The sequence below is a fragment of the Artemia franciscana genome, chromosome 13, assembly GCF_032884065.1.
Source record: "Artemia franciscana chromosome 13, ASM3288406v1, whole genome shotgun sequence".
Taxonomy (NCBI): Eukaryota; Metazoa; Arthropoda; class Branchiopoda; order Anostraca; family Artemiidae; genus Artemia; species Artemia franciscana.
The window spans coordinates 33828096-33851216 of record NC_088875.1 but is presented as its reverse complement, the minus strand read 5'-3'; the positions used below and the strand labels follow the sequence as shown (position 1 = coordinate 33851216).

The 23121-nt window shown below is 36.4% G+C and overlaps 1 protein-coding gene across 4 annotated transcripts in view; it reads right to left on the bottom strand.

The window, feature by feature from the left end:
• The window catches only part of LOC136034843 (hepatoma-derived growth factor-like), a 40531-nt gene extending 19434 nt beyond the window's left edge, over nt 1-21097 (bottom strand). The window contains exons 1-4 of one of the 4 annotated variants that reach the window (XM_065716302.1): nt 21007-21097; nt 14125-14254; nt 9984-10045; nt 8599-8869 (exon numbers count right to left, since the gene is read on the bottom strand). In XM_065716302.1, coding sequence (XP_065572374.1) covers nt 8599-8869; nt 9984-10045; nt 14125-14187 — 396 coding nt within the window. In that variant the 5' untranslated portion in view covers nt 14188-14254; nt 21007-21097. Of the gene's footprint in view, nt 1-8598; nt 8870-9983; nt 10046-14124; nt 14255-19183; nt 19273-19423; nt 19445-20786; nt 20808-21006 lie in introns of those variants that run through there. The other 3 variants (XM_065716304.1, XM_065716305.1, XM_065716303.1) reach the window with 3 other exon arrangements.
• Nucleotides 21098-23121: the final 2024 nt, after the last annotated feature.

Below are 23121 nucleotides of genomic sequence, written 5' to 3'. Positions count from 1 at the left end.
GATGGTTACGGATCCATTTGAAATCTGATGTCTTATTTCTACGTAGTTTTTTATAAATTGATTGATCTATTGGTTTTTATAAACTGATATTTTACAGATTGGTTTGTATGCATGATACGAAGTCATAAATTTAGACAAAATCACACGAGGCAGCACTTTCAAACACGTGTAAAAATATTCCTTTTTATTGATTAGCCTCTAATGATGACGCCGATGAGACAAAATAAAATAGAATTTAATATTGGGATTATCGTTTCTTGCCCACGATTTTCAAACGCCCAATGGGGGCATGGTTGCCCCAAAGGGGCAACCATGCCCCCATTGATCAGCATTTTTAAACCATGAACAAACACACTAAGTTAACATGATTTTTACAATATAACAACAAAAACACCCTAAAAACAAATTTAGCTTGTCAAGTTTATTATCCAAATGGTAATCACAGCAAGCAATGAACTTCAATCCTCTGTCGCCAGAAAAGGGTACATTGTGCAGTGGCAAATGAAAGTGCATAACAACCATAAAGCGAGTCATTCGCCAATATCCGAGATTTGCACAAAATGCAAAAATTAGAATGGAAGCAGTCGACACGGGCTAAAGTGAATCTCAGCCTAGATAAACATGTTGTTGGTATTGCTGTAGCACATGGTTACCGCTTGAGCAACGGTCTAACCATTCACGGCCTTAAGCATCCGTGCACCTGTGTAGCTGTACTCAGTGGGATGAGTGTGATTGTGTGTGGAATTGGAAACCACTATCAAGGAAAGTTGACTAGCATACCAGTGGGAGACTCAAGGAGAGAAAGAGAGACCGAGAGAGAGCTCTAGTGTTCCCTTTGATTTCCACTTGGTCTTGACTGGTATGTTTTGGTCTGTTTGTTATCACGGCAAAGTTCGCACTAGTTACACCAATTGGTGTGTCAAACTTTGACAGATCAAAACTGTCACTTCTCTCTTGTATAGAGAAGTCAGGCGAGAGTTTGGCCTCAATGTATGAGTGAAATTGGCATCGATACGGCTTGTTGGTCACTAGCCAGTCAGTTGGCTAGATTCAATACCCCTGTTGAAAAAATGTGAAAAAGTGTGTTTAATTAATTAAAATTATAAATTTGCAACCGGAACCCCTGCCGATAATCCCCAGACCTTATATAAGGGGGTCACTATCGAACAGAAAATCGAGCTTGTTGAATGGAAGCAGTCGACACGGGCTAAAGTGAATCTCAGCCTATACAAACATGTTTGTTGGAATTGGTGTAGCACATGGTTACCGCTTGAGCAACGGTCAAACCATTCACGGCCTTAAGCATCCGTGCACCTGTGTAGCTGTACTCAGTGGATGAGTGTGATTGTATGCAGAATTGGAAACCTTTATAACAAGGAAAGTTGACTAGCATGCCAGTGGGAGACCCAGTGGGAGAGAGAGAGAGAGAGGTGTTCCCTTTCATTTCCACTTGGTCTTGTCTGGCAAAGTTTTGGTATGTTTGTTGTCACAGCAAAGCTTGCATTAGTTACACCAATTGGTGTGTCAAACTTTGACAGATCAAAACTGTCACTTCTCACTTGTATAGAGAAGTCAGGCGAGAGTTTGGCCTCAATGTATGTATGAAATTGGCATTGATACGGCTTGTTGGTCCACTAGCCAGTCAGTTGGCTTGATTCAATGACCCTGTTGAAAAATGTTAAAAAGTGTGTTTAATTAATTAAAATTAGAAATTTGCAATCGGAACCCCTGCCGATAATCCCCAGACCTTATATGAGGGGGTCACTATCCAAAAGAAAAATTGAGCTGGTTGAATGGAAGCAGTAGACACGGGCTAAAGTGGATCTTAGTCTAAATGAACCTGTTGTTGGTATTGGTGTAGCACATGGTTACCGCTTGAGCAACGGTCTAATCATTCACGGCCTTAAGCATCCGTGCACCCGTGTAGCTGTATCTAGTTGATGAGAGTCGAATGGAAATATTGAGGCCTGGGTGATGGGCTAGTGTGCCAGGAGAGACCCCAAGGAGAGAGAGAGCCAATGTGCCCTTCATTTCCTCTAGGGCTTGTCTGGTTACTTTAGCTCAATTGTTGTCACGGCAAGGCTCAATCAGTTGCACTAAAGAGTGAATTGAATCACGAGCCCAATAAAGGAAAAATTCTCTTGTGGAAGTGTGTCAAGGAAAAGTCTGTTTGAAATTGGCGAATGTTAGTTGGACCATCCAACTGCTACCAGCGAGAGGTCTTTCGGCGATTGTTAATGCAAGCATAGTGATTTTGAAGGCGCTAGGATTGCAAGAGGACTGCTTTCCAATGGGTTAGCGCTTCTAAAACACTATATACTGATGGGTGAGGTTCAGAGCGATTGGGTTGGGAACCCCAGGGAATCAATCTGATCCAAACATCTGTTGAGCTAGACGAATCTTGGGTAGTGTGGAATCCTTGATTCGGTTATGATTTTGGTTATATGAAGTTTGGTTATAATATTTGGTTATGATTTGGTCTATAATTCGGTTATAATTCTCTTGTGGAAGTGTGTCAAGGAAAAGTCTGTTTGAAATTGGCGAATGTTAGTTGGACCATCCAACTGCTACCAGCGAGAGGTCTTTCGGCGATTGTTAATGCAAGCATAGTGATTTTGAAGGCGCTAGGATTGCAAGAGGACTGCTTTCCAATGGGTTAGCGCTTCTAAAACACTATATACTGATGGGTGAGGTTCAGAGCGATTGGGTTGGGAACCCCGGGGAATCAATCTGATCCAAACATCTGTTGAGCTAGACGAATCTTGGGTAGTGTGGAATCCTTGATTCAGTAATGATTTTGGTATCATTGGAGCCTTTGACTAATGGGATTAAAGGGTCTTCAAAGGACATGGCAAGGTGGCCTACTCCTAGAGGGAAATCTCATTGTTTCAATGCGTTTCTAATGTGCCTGATGGTAACGTGAATGTGTTACCTGGTTGATCCTGCCAGTAGCATATGCTTGTCTCAAAGATTAAGCCATGCATGTCTAAGTACAAGCCCCCAGTGGGCGAAACCGCGAATGGCTCAATAAATCAGTTATGGTTCCTTAGATCGTACTATATCCTACTTGGATAACTGTGGTAATTCTAGAGCTAATACATGCACAATAGCCCCAACTTCACGGAAGGGGTGCTTTTATTAGATCAAGACCAATCGGGTTTCGACTCGTCTCTTGGTGACTCTGAATAACTATAACCGATCGCACGGTCTCGCACCGGCGACGTGTCTTTCAAATGTCTGCCTTATCAACTTTCGATGGTAGGCTATGCGTCTACCATGGTTGCAACGGGTAACGGGGAATCGGGGTTCGATTCCGGAGAGGGAGCCTGAGAAACGGGTACCACATCCAAGGAAGGCAGCAGGCGCGCAAATTACCCACTCCCAGCACGGGGAGGTAGTGACGAAAAATAACGATGCAGGACTCGTCCGAGGCCCTGTGATTGGAATGAGTACACTTTAAATCCTTTAACGAGGATCCATTGGAGGGCAAGTCTGGTGCCAGCAGCCGCGGTAACTCCAGCTCCAATAGCGTATATTAAAGTTGCTGCGGTTAAAAAGCTCGTAATTGGATATGGATCTCGGTCGGGTGGTGCCGCCTCACGGTGGTCACTGCCTCGATCGGACAATTCATTGATCGTTCGGGGTGCTCTTAACCGAATGTCCTGGGTGGCCGATACGTTTACTTTGAACAAATTAGAGTGCTTAAAGCAGGTGCACCGCGCCTGAATATCACAGCATGGAACGATGGAATAGGACCTCGGTCTTATTATGTTGGTTTTCTGAACTTGAGGTAATGGTTAACAGAGACAGAAGGGGGCATTCGTACTGCGACGCTAGAGGTGAAATTCTTGGACCGTCGCAAGACGAACAACTGCGAAAGCATTTGCCAAGAATGTTTTCATTAATCAAGAATGAAAGTTAGAGGTTCGAAGGCGATCAGATACCGCCCTAGTTCTAACCATAAACGATGCCAACCAGCGATCCGCGGACGTTACTTGAATGACTCCGCGGGCAGCTTCCGGGAAACCAAAGTGTTTGGGTTCCGGGGGAAGTATGGTTGCAAAGCTGAAACTTAAAGGAATTGACGGAAGGGCACCACCAGGAGTGGAGCCTGCGGCTTAATTTGACTCAACACGGGAAACCTCACCAGGCCCGGACACTGGAAGGATTGACAGATTGAGAGCTCTTTCTTGATTCAGTGGGTGGTGGTGCATGGCCGTTCTTAGTTGGTGGAGCGATTTGTCTGGCTAATTCCGATAAAGAACGAGACTCTAGCCTGCTAAATAGACGATGGATCCTAGTGGTGGATCGCTCTTGTTAGAGGGACAACTGCCATCGATGGTTGTTATGTATTAGGTTTTAATTCTAATAATTTTTGGATTTTATTTATCTTTTATTTTTGGGTTTTTTCATTGGTTCTTGTTTTGTTTTTTTTTTCACATTGACTCTTCGACTTTGTTCTCTTCGGTATTTTCCTTGAATTATGCTATTTTGTTCGTGCTGAAGAAGAGAGGCGGTTGTCATCTCGAAATATTCGCTTTGTACGTTTTTTCAATATTATCGTTTTCTTTCTTTATATTAAGGCAGGCCAATGGTAAAAAAAAATTATTTGTTTATTTATTCGAAAACCCGTCATACAAAAGCAAGAAGACGGAGCAGCAAAAGAAAACAAAATAATAAAACATTAAAGACAACAATCAAACACTTCGCAAGATAAATCACAAGCAAATATAAGAAAGAAACCAGAATTTAAAAAAGACTTCTAAGCGAACAAGTGTAAACACAAACATTTACTTTCTTATGTAGCCATTACTGCAAGATATGGCTCCAGTCGTGTGACAGTTTAATCATTAAAATTCATAATGCTTGTTGAAACGAGTACATGGATCAGTTATATTGTAACGAATAAACACAAACAAGTTTCAGGTCAAAGGTGGGAGCCGAAGGAGATAATTTGAAAAACGACAATAGCACCATCTAATTTACATAATATATGTGCGAGAAGAACTTCAAAATGGCGCGGCATACTATATACATACTGCAGAGCAATAGCGTTAAACAACCTTACAAGAATTAAATTGTTATTCTTATTAAACATCACTAGACAAACCGTGACATCAAACATACAAAAAGACGGAGGATAGAAAAAAAAGAAACACAATAGGCCTACAGACTGCAAACAACAACAAAACAACACTGAGAAAACGCGAAAGAAAATACATAGCTGCTTAAGAATGTGGCATCATTCACTTAAATTCCTATCTATTTTTCTATTATGTTTTGCTATCAGTCTGGCGACGGTAACCTCAGGGCTAGAAACCTTGAATTTTGCAGTAGCGAGCGAATTTCTATACCACGGAGGCAGATGAAGCAGATAATTAGCAAAACGAAAGAACATGGATCGGATTTTACTCTTGTCAGTTTTAATTAGGACAGGACAGCTAGAACAGGTTGGTTGAATCGAAGTTTACAAGATACAACGGAAGCGTAAACTTTTGAGATTCTACATCTAATTTGTTGAATAAGAAGTTTTCGGGTGTGTCGGATAAAAGAAGCAATGGGCAGACCTAGATACATAAGGTGATCGACAGGTTGAACAAAGCTAGATCCAAGCATGATGAAGGGACAGAAGAATCTGTTTTCCAGTTAAACAGGACAATATCAGATTTGGAAGAGTTAAATTCAAGCCCAACTTTCTGGTATTCCACTTCAAAAATTCTAAAACATTCGGTAATACGTTGAAGACCTCGACTAAGGTTTAGGATGTCGTCAGCATAGTATACCAAGAAAAGGTTTACAGAAGATAAAATCAGCAAAGGTGGACACAAATCTTGATCAATCTGAGCTTGCCAACAGATACAAGTTTAATATGGTCAATGGTTGAGCGTTCCCTTTAATATTATTATCAGCAAAAGGACATGGTTCATCAAGCATTTGCCTGATCTAAAAAATTGCCGCTTAAAAATTCACAAAAAAAATATGTTATCCAAGGGTGGAAGGCCATGATGCCAAGGGCCTTTTTGGGAGAGCCAAAGACTCGGGCAGAACCTAAGCGGGGCCATGTTTGAAATATATGCTTTGGCTTGTTTTACAAATATATACTAACTAATCTTTATCACATCTTTTGGTGAAAAAACCTAGCCGAACCTAGTAAAGAAAGAATTCTAGCCCATAGCAGTCAAAATTTAAAAAATCCTTTTACAAAAAAAATCAACAAAAAACATCTGTCAAATAAGGAAAAATGGCCATTTAAATCCGATTCAGGAATGGTAACTATTATTTCGATCAATCTAAATGATAGAAGTTTGTTACAAAAACAAATTTATAGGAGTTTCGGAAAATGGTCTGAGCTCCCACAAAAATTGAATTGGATGAAAGTGAAAACTACACCACTTGAATCACCATTACCAAAAACCCCATTTAGGAGAATTACAGTCCTTTATTTTGAGTAGCAACGAAAATCCCTTTTTCCCATGGGAAGCAGTGAGGTGTGTCTTTTATTTATTTTCATGCTTTGTTTTCTGTTTTCTGTCACCACCAGTGGGGAGCTGAAAAATCACAGAGAGATGTTTAAGGGCTCCTTTGGAAGAGTGTTGCTATCAAATCACGGCCCTTAGTGATTAAAACTTTAAAAATATGTTTAGAAAAATTGTATAATGGAAAAGCATAATCATTTATAGCCGATTCACGAGTGGCAACTAGTATATCCACGTGTCTTAATGGTAAAATGTTATTTTGAAAACAAATTTATCGAATTTCGAAAAATAGTCTGAAACTTAACGAAAATTAAGTGAAATCGCAATGAAGTTCGAAGATCTTACTGTTCAGAATTCGGGAAAAGGGTATGATACAGTAATATAACGTCATAAAGATAATATAACACAAGTATATTTGAAAAGTTGCTTCTCTGGGATATGAGGTTAAATTTGAGCGACTCCCCTGCCTAGTTTCTTGGGGCTTGTCCTTTACTAGATCCAGCTAAGGAAAAGCTGATGGTTCTTCCTTAAAACCTATGCTAAGGCCAAAAAACGATAATGTTCAAGTGGCTACAAAGTCAATATACATTTTTCTAAGTCCCTTCTTATACCAATGTCATCTTCAGCGACGAGGAGTTGTCACATTGGGCTAGTGGATGCGCCTATTACTGGCTTCCAATGCCTCGAGGATGTAAAAAATTTGGTTCCATATCCGCTAAGGAGAGGGAGCTGCAAGTAAGAACAGGTTGTTGGAGTTCGGTCATCTTCGAGGATGACGCTCTTGAAACTTGTACAATTTTTTTTTTTTGGCATTTCGGCAGGAATTGGAATCAGCAGGATACATTTATACGAGAGGCCTCAGATGGTGACGTTAGTAGGAGTCCTCAGTAGAAGAAGTAGGGGAAGCTGTACAAAGTTAGGCCCTAGATGTTTTCAACCAGATTCAAATTCAATTTTTGATTTGGTACATTTAAAGATACTTTACATATATTCATTTAAGCTCAACTGGCGGCAAAGTTAGCTGGTACGATATGAAGCACAGAATAAAAGAAAATCGTCCGAGTTTTAATTGCCAGATACCCGTTGAGCTAAAAATTAAAAAGTTTTGAAATCCCAGGCATTGTAACAAAACCTCGTTAAAATTTTTTACGACGGGTTCCCATGTTAAGACGAAATATCTGTTCTTCTTCTTGTTTGAATTACAGCGCAGAGGCATTTGTATTATCTCATGACCAGAATCAGATTCTGGGCCCGATAGCTGCAGCTGAGATCTAACTCCAGGTCTTATATTGCTAATCTGAGATCAATTCCACTCCGAGACCTCTTGACAAACGTCTCTTGAAAATCCCACTTAAACTTTACTACCCTATCAGTAATACACAATCCGATATTTCATCCCCTTCCTTAGAGTTTTTGTTTAATTTTATCACATCACAACAACTTGAAATTGGACTTTTTTTTTGTCATGAACAACAACCAACTTCTTGTATATCTTTACTGTCTAAAAATAAGTCCTAATTTCTTTAAATACCCTACGTCTCCAAAAATATACAAACCTGCCTGAAAGTTTACTTTTTCTAGAAGTTTCATCCTGTTCTTCTTTCTCGGAGTCATTGATTAATTTTATCATATGATAGCAATTTGTAAATTGACTCATTACTGGAGCTTTTTTTTCACTAACAACCCACTTCATGCAAACCTTCAAAGTTTTAAAAGTGCCTTCATTTCTTTGTATATCACGTGTCACGAAAGATACGACAATATATCCTAAAACGTCAATATATTTCCAATAGTCGCTAAAGAATACATATTTATTTTTTTTTGCTTTCCATTTTTTTCCATAGCGTCTGTGTAAAAAGCATTTCAGAACTATTTTATGGTATTTTATGGTAACGCCACTAATATTAGTAATTATTAGTAACGCCAAAATAGACACTTAAAATCTTTATCATTTGATAATTTTGTAGCTGAATTGGTAGATCTAGTCTTTGAAAAAAAGAATGACTATTAAGACTGATCTGGTAATGTAAAATAAAAGATGCAACTAGGCCTGGTAAAATAATTGCATCAAAATAAATTTTAAAATATTATAAGCATAAAATATTGCTAAAATAAAATAAACCTTAAAAATTTCTGGGCGATCATGATCATAGTGGATTTCACACACGTCACCAGCAGGGCTCTTCACGGTAATCGATTTAATGGTCTTTCTCTGAGATTCTACCCTGCCTCTGCCAGAGTGAGGAGGGGGTACTACGATTTCTATTTCGTCGCTAATATCTGGATTCGTTTCGATTTCTTCTATTGCCACTTGTAAGTCCCTACGCTTCTTAGTGCCGAATTTATCTTTATTTTCTGAGTAGAAAGATAGATCTTCTTCTTTTGCATAGCCACTAAAAAAAATATCAAATTTAAATTTTCTGTGTTTGTTTTTATGTTATCGGTAAATGATATACAAATGCTACTATGCTGTTATTCATGGCAAATCACAACATCAAACAGCCAGAGGTCAACGCAACAGCGGAGATCAGATGGATCAAAACTAGCAAAGGCTGCTAAAATTATGCCCTGGGGAACCAGCCTTCCTGAGCATATGAAGCACCAACCATGGCGCAAGAAAAGATCCCTTGGGAAGCAAACCGAGTTGGGATAAAGGTTTGCTAGCAAGAGAACTTTGCTCTTGCTAGCAAAGTTCTGAGAATCAAGTGATGCGTGCCACTAATAGCTAGCGAGTGGTGGGCGAATATCTTCTGTCTCTTGAGGGATGAGTGTTTCCTCCCCCAATCCAGTCCAAACCAGCTATGGTTCTTAAAATGGGAGAAAACTTTGGCGGCCACCTTGATATACAGCAGAAGCCTCTTCTACAAAGAAAAAACAAATAGGCAAGACCTATCTCAAATTACACACCCAAGGTGGCACAGGTATTCTGCTAGCTATTGGTGTTACATTTTTAGTTTGTTATTTTGGAGCATGGAGGCAATTGGCCTTTGTGGCAGGAACCATGACTTGATTTTTTAGGTGTAACCGTAATAATAATAGTAACCTAGATTGTACATTCCATTGGGTAATAAGTCTTTTATATTTTTAAATCACCCATATTTCCTTTAAAACTAATAAAAAAATTCATATATTCATAGCGAGCTCAACACTTAATGCACTCAAAACATCATTGGAGATGAGGATAGTGCTTCTAAGACCCGAAAGTTTTTCGGAAAAGGAATACATAAGAGGTGTAAGTTATAGGAAAATATACAGGAAAAGTGAGCTAAATGTATGTTTAGAGGTTAGTTCCACTCGCTGTGCTTTCTAGATTTATAACAAAAATCGCTTTTGTAAAATGAAAATCTACACATTGCTCCAGTAAGGACAAAAAGAAACTTTTTTAAATGTTGACCATTGGTCTGCGTTGCACAGGTACCGATCTCCTGATTCGATGCCCTCGGCCGGGAGTGCAATTCGTGGTTCGGATGTACCCATATAGAGCCTGTACAAATAAAGCAAACTTACCATTCGTGGGTCCCATAATAAAATAATGTATACTTCTTATTGTCTTGGGAGTAGTCAAGTATCTGAAAATAAAATAACATACTATACTGAACAAGAGACTGATCATACTGCTCTCCTTTGTCAGATAACAAAGGAAAACTTGGCTTCAAACCCGCCCATGCATAAATTTAACAAAAGGAAACCTAACTTGAATCTTTTAAATGACACTTAAATGAGGCTGACTATTCTTTATTAACACAAGAAGACAAAGAACGCCAAGCGCCACACCATTTAGAAAGAGCAGTACACAAAGCTATAGGGCTTATTTCTGATAAAATAGATCTCTAACAATTAAAAAAGCATAAAACATGTGTAATGATTGCAGAAATGTAATCAAGAATATTGAAAAGGCAAGAAAGAGGTTTCAAAGACATCCTAGCTAAGAAGCATTGATTTCATTGAGGAGAGTAGAATTGGGTGTCAAAAAGACAGTACTAAGAGCTAAAAGAGGAGTCATCATGGTCTGGAGGTACATTATTACATACAGATAGAGAAAAGGCAAAAGATTTTCCGGTTAGCTTTGTTAAAACCTATGTTTCCACAGGAATGGCAAAACACCTAAGTTGGAAACTCCATGGTAAGGATAAGCGAAAGGAGAAGATATTTTGGAGACGTTTTTAAAAACTAACTAATTCGTTTTACAATCAATCTTGGCAGAGTAGACGTTTTCCGAAGTTATGGAAGCAGATTATTATTGTACCAGTACCTAGGCCAGGAAAACCTCCCGAGAGATTGAAGTCTTGTAGTCCTATCTCAAAATTACCGGTCCTCTATTAACTCTCAGATAAAATTTTTCATAAGAGACTGGAATAGTTTCTTAAATCTAACCAGTTACTGCATAGGTCCCAATCTGGTTTTTGTTGGAGCAGATTAACTGTAGACAATATAGACCTTCCAGAAGCCAATATGACACAATTCACAGAGTAAGGAACGATTTTGATGGCCATGTTTGTTGATTTTGAGGCTACTTTTGGCAATGCTGATAAAACCTTACTTGGTAAAACTCTTAAAAATATGGACTTTCGTGTTGTTATCAAGTTTTGGATAATCACTTATCCAACCGGTATTATAAAGCTAGAGTCCATAGAAAATACTCTAATATTTATCCACTACATAAAGGAATTCCGTAGGGGTTATCACTTAGCCAAGCCCTTTATTGCTCAACTTGCTGATGATATTTTGATTGGGAGCTCTAGGACCAATACAAATGACATGCCAACCGAAGCAAACCAAATAATGAAAGAGCTATGGTTTTGTCTATGGCTTATTATCTTTAAAAAAGAAAAGGATATATCCCCTCCAAAATATGGTTTAATAGCAATGAGATTGATTATGACCCTTATCCCAAGCTTGTTGGTATCCATTTAGACTACAGTCCGACTTGGAAGAAAACAATCTGATTCCGTTGAAAATCCTGCATGAAAAGGCTAACTATTTTAAAATGTTTTTTTTTTGTGAAATGGACCAGCTCATGACCAGTCCTACTTAATTTTTATAAAAGGTTTATCCACTCCAAAATTGAGTATGGTATTGAAGCATAAGGGGGATGTTGTAAAAAAAAGTTTAGCAATTTTTGAAACCCTCCAAAGGCAGTAAAATTAGCCTTTGGCTTTCACAACCATGCCTTAAGTCATAAGGTTTGGCCAGTAACTGGTATGCCGTCAATGCAACATGCTGGTAACCAAATACTTCACAAAAATCTAAGCGGTTGGCCCAGTTATGATGTCTTTTCAAACCTTTGGATGTAATTGTTTAATGAAGAAAATGTAATTGTATTTGAAGAACAATTCACACATCTGCTCTTGGATTCTTTTCACTGAACTAGTTTCCAGTTGTAAAAATGATGTAATGAGCTATATTTTGCATGAAGTCAAGCTATTTTCTCACACAGATTAAGTTAATTTTCAGACAGAAAGTTTTAACTGACTACCCAAACTTCCTACATTTCACATAAATGGTTTGGTAAAAAGGTCCAAAGATGCTTCAGCTAGGAATATCCTAAGTTACTCTTTGAATATTTGTAAAAGGCTGCCAAATAGATCTTTCATCCTGACAGCTGAGGTCAAAGCTATAACTGAGGAACTTAAGGTAGTTAAAGAGAAACCTCCTTCGTCAAAAAGAGTTTTGTGCTCTCAGATTCAAAGTCAGCTTTACAATTGATTTCTAATGTACACAAGTCAGTTGCTGACTCAGATTTGTACTGCCTTAACAATTTTCTCTTTGATATGCAAGAGAAACTCATTATCATCCGATTTCAACACAATCCAAATCATCAGGGTATACACTGTAATGAAATTGCTGATATGCGTTTGAGAATTTTACGGTGGTAAACCCATTTATCTTGACGCCAGCTCCCATCCTCCATGTTACAAAACATGACAGAGAATACCTTAGAAGCGGATCCTACCTCCTATTTTCAAATTCAGCTTGCAGGAAATTAATGTTTTTTTTTTTATTTCAGAAGAAAGAGTAACTCTCTAATTAGAAGAAAGGAAGAGTATGAATTTAATAAAAGGGGCCACCTATACAGTAGATTTTGTTCAAAACTGCCAGAGACTTTGCAACACATTGTTTTGAATGCAACAGCACAACACACCTTGCAGCAAATATCAAACACATGTCTGAGAGCCTAAAGATAAATAATGATATTGAGACGAGCTGTTTAAAGCCAATTTTAATATAGGAAATGAAAGGTGCCTGTAAATAATTATTATGATTTTTTCATGGATACATATATTGTTTGAGGCAGTTTACCAATAGAGTTCTCAAGTTCAGAAGAGAATGAGAGCAGGTAGGAAGAGCTATATTGGTATCAGCTGGTATATGAACCTTAAACAGAACAGGTAGCTTGACTATTCTTACTTCACACAAGCCACCAATTACTCTCTTTCCTTTTTTTCCTTTTGTTTTGTGTTATTGTGTTTGTTATCTGTTAACCAGGCAGAATTTCATATATTATAATCGTAGGGCTAAGAAGAAATAAAAAAATGTTAAGATCAAGATTGTAATGATGTTGGAAATATCAGATCAATAATCAGAAGAGAACCTGCCAAAAGCTGAAAGGAGTCTATTTTGGATTCCAGGTGCTGTTTTTCAGAAGAAGAAGAAGAGTGGACACTTGTGTTAGTTTAAAAAAAAATCATCAAAATCATCCAGCATTTGGCGACTTTGTTTGGCTTAAAACTGCTGTATAATTGACTATTCAAAATATTTCCTTAACTTTTTCGCAATCAGACTGATGCTCCACACGGAACAGGCAGATTATCTGCATTCTGTCACAAGTGCTATGGATAGTTGGGGGCAAATCATCTGATATTTCTCATATTTTCCTCCAGATTTTTTCCGGTATCCATTTGGAGATGGATTAACTCTGTCTGAGCTCAGTGTCACAATACTAACCCTATCCCAAAAAAATTATAAGCAACACTAGGACTTGAGCCCATACACCAAAGGGCGTAGGATTGCAAGTCAAGCATGTCAAACACCTGACTTGAACTTGTCTTTTCAGTTACTTTAAAATGCAGAGAAGGGTTAAGAAAGCATAATTTTGTCAAACTAGGCCTATATCTCAGAGCCAGCTAACCTGCTTAACCTACCAGGATCTTCCCAAGTTAAATTAGGCCTACTTAGTGCCAGATGGATTTTCACTTAAGTAATTCTAGAAAAAAAAATTAATCATCAACTAATCTTATCAAATATCCAATTTTCTTTAAAATCTTCTAGTTTTTTTTAATGAAGTCACCAGATGATTCACCATAATTGATGACGACAAAAGTCCTTCAAAAAGTACTTCATAGTTGTACAAACTGAATAATGGTACATCAGCATATTAAGAAGAAAAATAAAAATCCGATACATTAAATTTATTCCAAGTAGGGATTTCGACTTGAATATAATGGAATGTATAACTGAATATGCCATTGTGGCTCAATAGCAGTTGTCTGTCTTGTATGAATGACCCTGTTAGTTTGAATCCAACTACTGTGGATGATCACAGCAAATTTACAGTTATTGTTGCTTTGGGGAAATTTTCATATACATTTATATTATTTTTGTTAACAGAATATAATTACCACCTGCATAAATAAATATAAAAACCTACCCTGCCTGGCCAGTGTGGGAATCCCTTTAATTTTGCAAAAACTTTGTCTCCAACTTTGAACATCTTAGAGAAAATAACCTTCAATCAAATTGATTAGGGTAAAGAGACACTGCTTTACAGCAAAATGTGACTGAAAAAGAAAACATTTTCAACATAAAAAAAAACTTGTATGACCAAGCTGCTGAATTAGAGCTAAAACATACAGGATAGAATGACTAAGTATATACATATATTGTTATTAAAATGATTCTTAAAAGGAGAACCATATCTCTTGAAATAGAAAATTAGTCAAGCAAGAATGACTGACTATCTTCATTGCTAAGAAATCAAAAGTTGTAAAGCCTAAACATTATATATGCACACAGAGGGACAAGGGAGAGAGGGGATTTTTCAAAAGAATAAATCCATAGAACAATATATTTTTTTTCTTTCTACTCCCTCCAAACAAAGCTATCAACTGACTCTTCTCTCTCTCCAATAAATGTGGTACATAAGTGTACCTATGCTTAATATCAGACATTATTATATTAATCCTAGCCAATATTTTATAAAATTATTTAAAAAAAAAACAGTTTGCTGGAAATGTACTAGTTGGGGTAATGATTAAATTCTGATATCTTAAGATTGCACTACAACCTACCAAATTAGACTATCTACACTTTTCACAATTGGTGTTTGACTTACATCAAATAAGCGCTAAAAGAGGAGGGGGGGTGTTCTTGCAATCCAGTTAAATTGGACACAAGTCTGAAAACCTAATACATAGAAAATCCCTGAATGTAATAATAAGAACTTTGTTAAAAGAGTACTTAGCTCAGAAAAGGATGTAAACCAACAATTAAACTTATTTTAGCAACAATCTAAAGCGATTTTAACCTAACTTTGAGTGTCATGCAATCAGAGCTGAAACGTCAAGATTATATGTGGGAATAGACTGTTGGTGATATGTTGGAAATACCTTCCTAGATGCTTAATTGGCTCTAGATGCGTTTTTGAAAGCAAGTGCCCTAAAGGAAGGAGGTCAACTGTTCTTGGGAATACTGTAAAAACTGAGCTTAGGACCATTCCTGAAAGTTTTGATAACATTTCCTAATAGCTTTTGTTAATTTAGCTTACAGGACAGAAATCAGATAGAAAAAAAGAAGTTGCCTAAAGTTATAAATACAGTATTCTTTTTGAATAAAATATTCATTGCCTTCATAATTGTGTCCCTGCCCCCTAGCCTGCTAATCTGGTCAAATAAAATGTAGCCATCGAATATACACACAAGCTTGCTGATTTTATTTGTTGATATTATCTTTTTATTCTTATTCATTGTCATAAGTTGGTTTTTAATGGCAAATACAGCCAATTTGAAAAAAATAAGTAAGCTTTTGTAACAGTTTAAGGCATATGGCTATATCTGGTCTCACTAGAAGGGGGGGGGGGTAGAGCTGGGATGCAATTACAACAGCAGTGACAATTATATTTGGAGAGACTACTAAATGGTGTGTTTTTTTTGTCTGATTTCTGTCCTATGCCTAGGAACCATATGAGGGGGGAGGGGGATCCCTTCCCTCTCATTATAGCCCACGAAAGCAGGATTAAAACCACATACTTCATACATCTTAGTATTTGAGATATGGTCAGTCAGTTGAGCATCCAAAACAATTTCTCTGGAAAATATCTAGCAACTACTCTTCCGTATTTTGGAGCATCCCTGTTTTAGAACCATACTTGTCTACTGTCATGACTGTTAGCCCTAACTAATACATTTCTCTGTTGTTTTGCATTGCATATTCAGATCTATTGGATATCAAGAGTGATTTAAAAATGATTTATGAACGGGGATAGCATTAGAAGTAAATATGTTAATCTCAACTGGCTCCTTAAATAACTTGCTGATATAGTAGCTGAGCTGCTCTGTTTGCTATTCAAGTTGTCTCTTGAAACTAGCAGCCTACCTGAAGACTGGTACATAGCCATAATTACTTCAATATTCAAGAACAATCTGGAATGAAGCCAGAGAACTACCAACCCATTAGCCTTGCCTTTGTGGCCAATCTTATCAAAGAGACAGTCAATTATGCCACCATTGGACATATGATGAAGAATGGCCTCCTTTTTACTGGTCAGCATAGCTTCAGGAAAGGTATGTCCCTTGAAACAAATCTAATACAACTCTATGACTATAACAGACATGCTGGAAGAGGGTTTTCTCATTGATGCATGCATTACTGTTCAACCAGGCTAAGGTCTTCAATAAAATATCCCATCATTACCTGATCATAAAGCTGTCTGTAAATCACATAGACAATGACAATGCCCGCTGAATCCATAGCTTTCTACCTGATAAAAATCCACTTGATGTTGATGAAAGAGGTGACCTTGTTTACTCTGCATCAATTCTTGCTAAGAAAGGAGTCCTGAAAGGAACCAAACTAGGCCCAACCCTGTTTAATCTCTACATAAATGTTGCTCCTGAGGTGGTTAAGAATGGCTTGGAGCTATATGCAGACAAATCCAAACTCCTTGGGTCAGCAGTTTTCACCAAAAATTGTTCTTCTATATGAGAACCTGAGCTTAACCAAAGAGAATATAAAATCCTGTTTCTTGGCCAAATAATCCTTGCTATAGCTAGCGCATGGTTAACTCTGTAGGTACTGATATTCCAGTTCAGAATTCTGAGAAAGAACACAATCTTGGCATAATCATTGACAACAAGCTTAAATTTCATAGTCTCTATTGGATGCAAGCTGCAAAGGCAAACAAGGTCATCAAGTTTTCACTGATAAGTTGTCACTCTAGAGTCATCAAGAAGCTCTAAATAGTCCTTGCCTGTCTCCATGTTGAGTTTTGTATGACACAAGAACTAAGAAGAAAGTTTATTGGTAGCAAATTGTCAATAGCTGATCTGTATTTTTGTTTTATATGTGGAGGTATGAATGACAGAGTATGATTCAAGAGTTGAAGTGTTTTTATTGTGATTGATTAGTGAGGGTGTGTACAGATGAATGTTTTATGATTAAACAAAACTTGGCATGATTCCTTCATCGCATGACAAATCATGGAGCTCTGTTTCTGAAGGATTATGATAGAATTTTTGTCATTCCTGTGCAATTGCTGTTTTGTTTTATATATTTTGCTGAGGTCAACCAAGCTTCCTTTTTCCAAACAACATATTGTCAATGGGCAGTGAGTAGAAAGGTTTGGCCTCCCTACCCTAACGTACTGTAGGAAGAGAGGAGACATCACCATGGCATTCAAATGATAAATAGTGACACAATCAAATCTATTCTTGCTAAAAGTGAACAGACCAGAACATAAGGTAACCCTAAGAAATTGTATTGACATTTCTGCAGAATGCCAGAGAAGTTCAACTTCTTCACCAACCACATCATTCTGTGTGCTGTGAATCATAAAGTAAGAATTTTGTTGTTTAAGTGTTTATTTTAGTCTTGTACAGCTGTATATCTTATGGCTGTATATTGGACCATCAAGAGAGGGTGTATTCATGAGTTAAATAATTGTTATATCTAGAAAGAGCATGAGAAAAGAAATTAGGTAATGTGTTAACCTTGTTCCTATGTCAACAATAGAATCTTGTGTGAACTTAACTACAAAGATTCTCTCTTTGAAGGAAAATCTACAACAACAAAAGGGTAATACCATTCAAATTTCCTGTTTAACACTTGATACTTATGTATTAGATTAAAAACCTAACCAACTCTATATATATTAATAGTTAATTAAAATATGGCTGCATAGTAGTTTATCTCACTCAGACCATGATGATAATCTTCAAGTACAGACAGAGAAAATAGTTTTAAACAGATCAAGAACAATGTATGGTTGGTATAATACATAAGTACTCAACACTCTGTAAACACAATCTTCTTTGCCATAAAAATTGTTCTCTACCCTGTCCTAATTGGGCCAGATACAGCCATAGCAATTTTATAATAAAGCTATAAACCCTAACTTATTGGGTCAGATATATACATAGGCTATAGGTAAACTTCAAAAGGAAACACCATAGTAGCAGAATTCTTGCTTTATTAGGTACTTTTCTGTTATAGCAACCCTAAATAAAGCAGGTCTGCATACAAAATGTGTAAGCTATAATTATTCTGCATATTATGATGTAAGAATTATTTTCTAAATTCATCATGTCCAAATAATTTACTTCCAACCCCCAACTTAATGCAAAAATATATAAACCAAATTATATAGGTCTACTGTATTTGGTCACCTGTCACTTGTTTTTCAGCAAGTGCAAGTTAACTGTCTCTTAATACAGACAGATGAAAAACCAGTTATACATTTTTTCTCATGTTTTACAGAGTGTAATTCTTGAGTAGGGTTGCTGTAACAGAAAAGAACCCTTGGTAAAAATTCTAGTTTAGTGACTTTTGGCTATCTCAGAAAGGGGTTAGGTTAGGAAAATGAAACTTTCAGGGATAGGTCTAAAGGCTAAAGTATTTCCTGTGAAGGTATTTTGAAGTATGTACCTCTACTCCCTCTCTCTCTAGAGGGTACTGACCTTTGATAACATTTTAAAAATATGTGTATTATAAAAGTGAAAGCTTGTAAGAATAGATCTTCTCCTTGAATGAAGTACAGCAAAATTGTTTTCAGCTTCACAACTTTGCTGAATCCAAATTTATAAAGTTTTAAAGATATACAAATACATTTCCTAAATTTTGAAAAAAAAAAAAAAACATTGATATGGCTCAGAATTCTACTGAAATAACAGGAATTGCATTTTGAGAACTAAAGACAGAGAAAAAGTAACTGATAACTGACAATTAAGGTAAAATGTTGTTTTGTCAAAACTTTAATAGGTACAGACCTGTCATGTAGGCACATTTCAGGGCCCTCAAGAGTGAGAAGGACTGGAGGTGGGTACTTTAGAATACCTTCTTGGGATATACTTTAGCCTTTAGACCCATCCTTGAAAGTTTCATTATCCTAACCAAACCCCTTTCCAAGATAGTTAAAAGTCACTGAACTAGAATTTTACCAGAACCCTTTATTATATGCAGATGATTTCTATTATTCATACTATCATAATTGTTACCATTTTAATTAAAAAAATTGGTAAATTTATAGCAAACAGTATTACTGGCTTTTGTATAAAGTGAATATACCACTTGATGCCTTTTTTATGCTCTTTACAAATATAATAATTGCTTCTACCAGAAATTCAGATTTAAGCACTTTTTGACCTCTTAAAAATGACTTAAATATGGGGTATAAAAAGGGCTAAGAAAATTGGTCTCAAACCTTAAATACCTTATAACATTGATCTCAAACTTACTGTTTCATTATAAATCTATTTTTTTAATATTATATAATCCACAAGCACTGAATTTCCAATATTAATTTGGATAAATTAATTTCTCTAATGTTATGATGTTTTCTTCTTCCTTGACATCAAATTTTAAATAAAAGCATGCATTTTTGGTCAAAAATATGAAAGCTGGCTATTATGAACACCAGTTATACTGTTTGCTATAAATTTAACTATATTAAATACAGCAATGGTTAGTTTATGTATTTAATATAGCTATGCTTTACCCACACCCCCTGATGTGCAAATATATAGCCCAAATTTGTTTCTAAACTATTGTAGATTTGTAATGACCCCATATTTAGGTTATTTTTAAGAGGTCAAAAAGTGCTTAAATCTGAATATGTGGTAGAAGCAATTATTATATTTGTAAAGAGCATAAAAAGGGCATTGAGTAGTATATTCACTTTATACAAAATACTGTTTGCTATAATTTTACCAAATTTCTTTTTATTATTTTCCTTGATGTTTGGCCTAGCCTAAGATAGATTATACCTAGAAAGAATGTAGGCTAAATGGCATTAGCCTATTTGTTTGTTATTCTAATATTGCCCTCAAAGAGAGAAAATAGGTCCATAATTACTGCTAAATTATCTTAATTTTATAGGTTAACAAGTCACTTCTAATTACAGCATTGGGCCTTGTCTCTGCTTTTCTTCTTTTGTCCCTTAGTCTAAGCCATAAACGATATTTCTAAAACTTTTTACAATATGGTTGGTAAAATTCTAGTCTTGCTATATTGAACACTAGTTGAGTTAGGTGAATGTAGCTTTTGTGATTGAATCTAGGGCCTAAAACAAACCATGGGAAGATAGGTTGCCTTTTCTTATGTCTAGGGTGTGAAAAACAGTATACATGACAGGTCAGTATCTATCTAAGCTTTAAATAAAAACAAAGCCTATTAGGCTAGCATAAGCCTACCTAAAATTTGAGTTTTCATTATTTTTTTTTATTGGTCTTGGTTTAAAAAAAAATGATTTTCCTGTTTTTACCATGACCATGGGACCATGGGATTTTCTTGAATTTCAAAAATATATTTATAGGACTTTAGACACTATAAATCAGGTTTGAGCAAAGGTATGAGAAATAAAATGCTTTTTGTGTTCCTGATTTGATCAGATATCATCTATTTTGTAAGTTTTCAAATCTATAACACAGATATGCCTATTGTATAAGGCTGTTACCTTTTGGAGGAAGAAGAATTGGAAGCAGGTGCTTCAAAATACCTTCCCAGGAGATCATTATTGCTATGAATATGGCCCAGAGAGACTCGTTTACCTAGATCAACTAATTTTCAAGATAGCAAAACCTCTATAAACTAGAATTTAACCAAATTATCAGATCCAATAGTCCAGTTTTTAAATTTCTGCAAGTAGATAATACCAGCCTAATGTTTTAGCATATTTTAACCAGCTTAGCTTATTTTAGTTCATGAATTAGCCTAGGTCACAAGATCTATTTTTATTATTTAAGAATTAACGACGCTTCTTGACTACTAAGGTCCCTGCGTCGGCCCTGCAGCGTGATTCGATCTCTGGGTCCCGTATTACCAAGCTAAGGTCAAATCCACTGGGCCACCACAGGACTCACAAGATCTGTCACAAACGAGATCTGTATTTAAATTTTAACGCTCGTTTTGTCCATGTTGCCAAATCTTTGTTTTGGCAAGTTTTATTCAAATCTATACATATACAGCCGTATTGGTGCCAGCCGGCCAAGTGACTTTAAACTGCTGAGGATAGGTAGTTGAGGTACTCACACTTCCCACAATCAATAATAATATGTTATTGTATATAATAGCGTGGACTCGTCGTTTTCTGACTAGAGGATAATAGTGCTTCAAGTGGGCAGTTTTTCCGATGAAGGAGTCAAACAGGTGAAAAGACTTGATGACATTCCATATATCTCTCAACAATTTTCGGAACTGGAACTGGATCTGCAAGTTTTAAATTTCAACAGATCCTATTTTAAATTTTGTCCATTAATGCTTCCAAACATAGAATTTTTGTAATTTCCTATTAATCTAAATTATTAGAAACAACAAATATTCTTGGAATTAAAAGGTAAGCACCAGGTTTCTTCATTTGTCTACGGCATTTCTCTCGCGTCCTTTGCTGTATTTATTTCACTTTGTCTCGTGCATGATCTATTCACTATAAATGTTAAAAGTTGAATTTCCAGTTCAATCACAAATAAAGCTATTGAACTTTGTCTTGGGATATCCAAAATCAAATCATATTGTGCGTAGTTCCACAGTTTTCAATAGGAAATAAATAAAATAAAACAATAAGAATCAAAGGGACAAAACAGCAGTGAGGATAACACCCAGCCAGTGAATCATATACACAAGGGGGAAATTGGAATCTCGGTAAGGCCCACCGCCAAGCCGTCTCAAGTAATAAGAAATGTAAAAGAAGAGCTAATTTTTCAAGACTCAAGAAAAAATTGAATAAAAAAAGTCAGAAAAAGGAGCCACCTTCATACAAAAAAAGCAAAGAGGTGACTCAATCTCAAAATATTGAGTCACAAATTAAATGAGCATTAAAAAATTAATTTGGGTACAAATTTTGTCCATTGCTAATGACGCATTTTATCTGTCCCTTCTCTTTGGATGAATCAAACTAGCTGATCTTTTATTATAATGTTATCGGTTTTAAGCTGTTTTCGATAAATATCGTTTTCAGTTCCGCTAAATTTACTGTTGAGGTCAATTCAACTAATGAATGTCTTCTTTGGAATTGGCAAACTTCGAAGGTTAATTCGAATCATAGAAAAAAATCATTTGAAGATGCCTCAACCTCCAAAACCCTAATTCTTAGGGCCAAATTTTTGTGAAAGGTCTACCAATATGGAGACAGAGATTTTCCCTTTGCCTCCCTTAAACTGTAGCAGTTTATTTTTAATAGCCCTATAATAGGGAGGCTTAGGGGTTGGCATCTCCCCTCTTTATTACAGCAACATTCGGAGTGCGAATAAAAGATTTTGAGTATATGCTTACCTATACCCAAGTAGAAAGGGAGTAAGGCATCTCTAGGAACAAAATTTACTCGATGAGCCTTCCGTGATCCCCTGAAATTTAAAATGATGACCTAAAAGTCATTTTGAGTAGTTCTGATCATGTTGGCATATCCAAAAACCAAGTATTCTTTAAATGATTACACTTTTTCAAACACCAACTCACTTAACTTTAATGAGGAATTATCATAATGTAAGGTCATGACAAACATCGATTCATCTTTGGTGCCATGGTTTGCTCTAAACCTTTTTTTTTCTACGGTGTCAATAAACAACATCAACTTCAGTGTCTTGGCTATAAAATGCGCATACGTCGTATTAGAAAAATTCTAGGTATTTTAGGTTCAATCCCCTTACGTACAAATGGTTTAGTCTGGAACCATGCATAAACTGGATCTTATATTCATCAACCGACTACATTACCAGGTGGTTCATGAAACCCGAAAAAGAGAAGGAGCTTCTTATTAACCCATATTTTCCTTCTACATTTATTTTACAATTTAATATCTCTTTGGTAGTGTCAAACTTAACATATTCTTAATCAAACCAAACTTCGGTGAGTAACTTGGGCTTATCTCCATTTTACGACAAAGTCAAAAAGGTAAGAGATCTCTCAGACTGGTTTCTATGCGAACTCATTGTAACCGCTC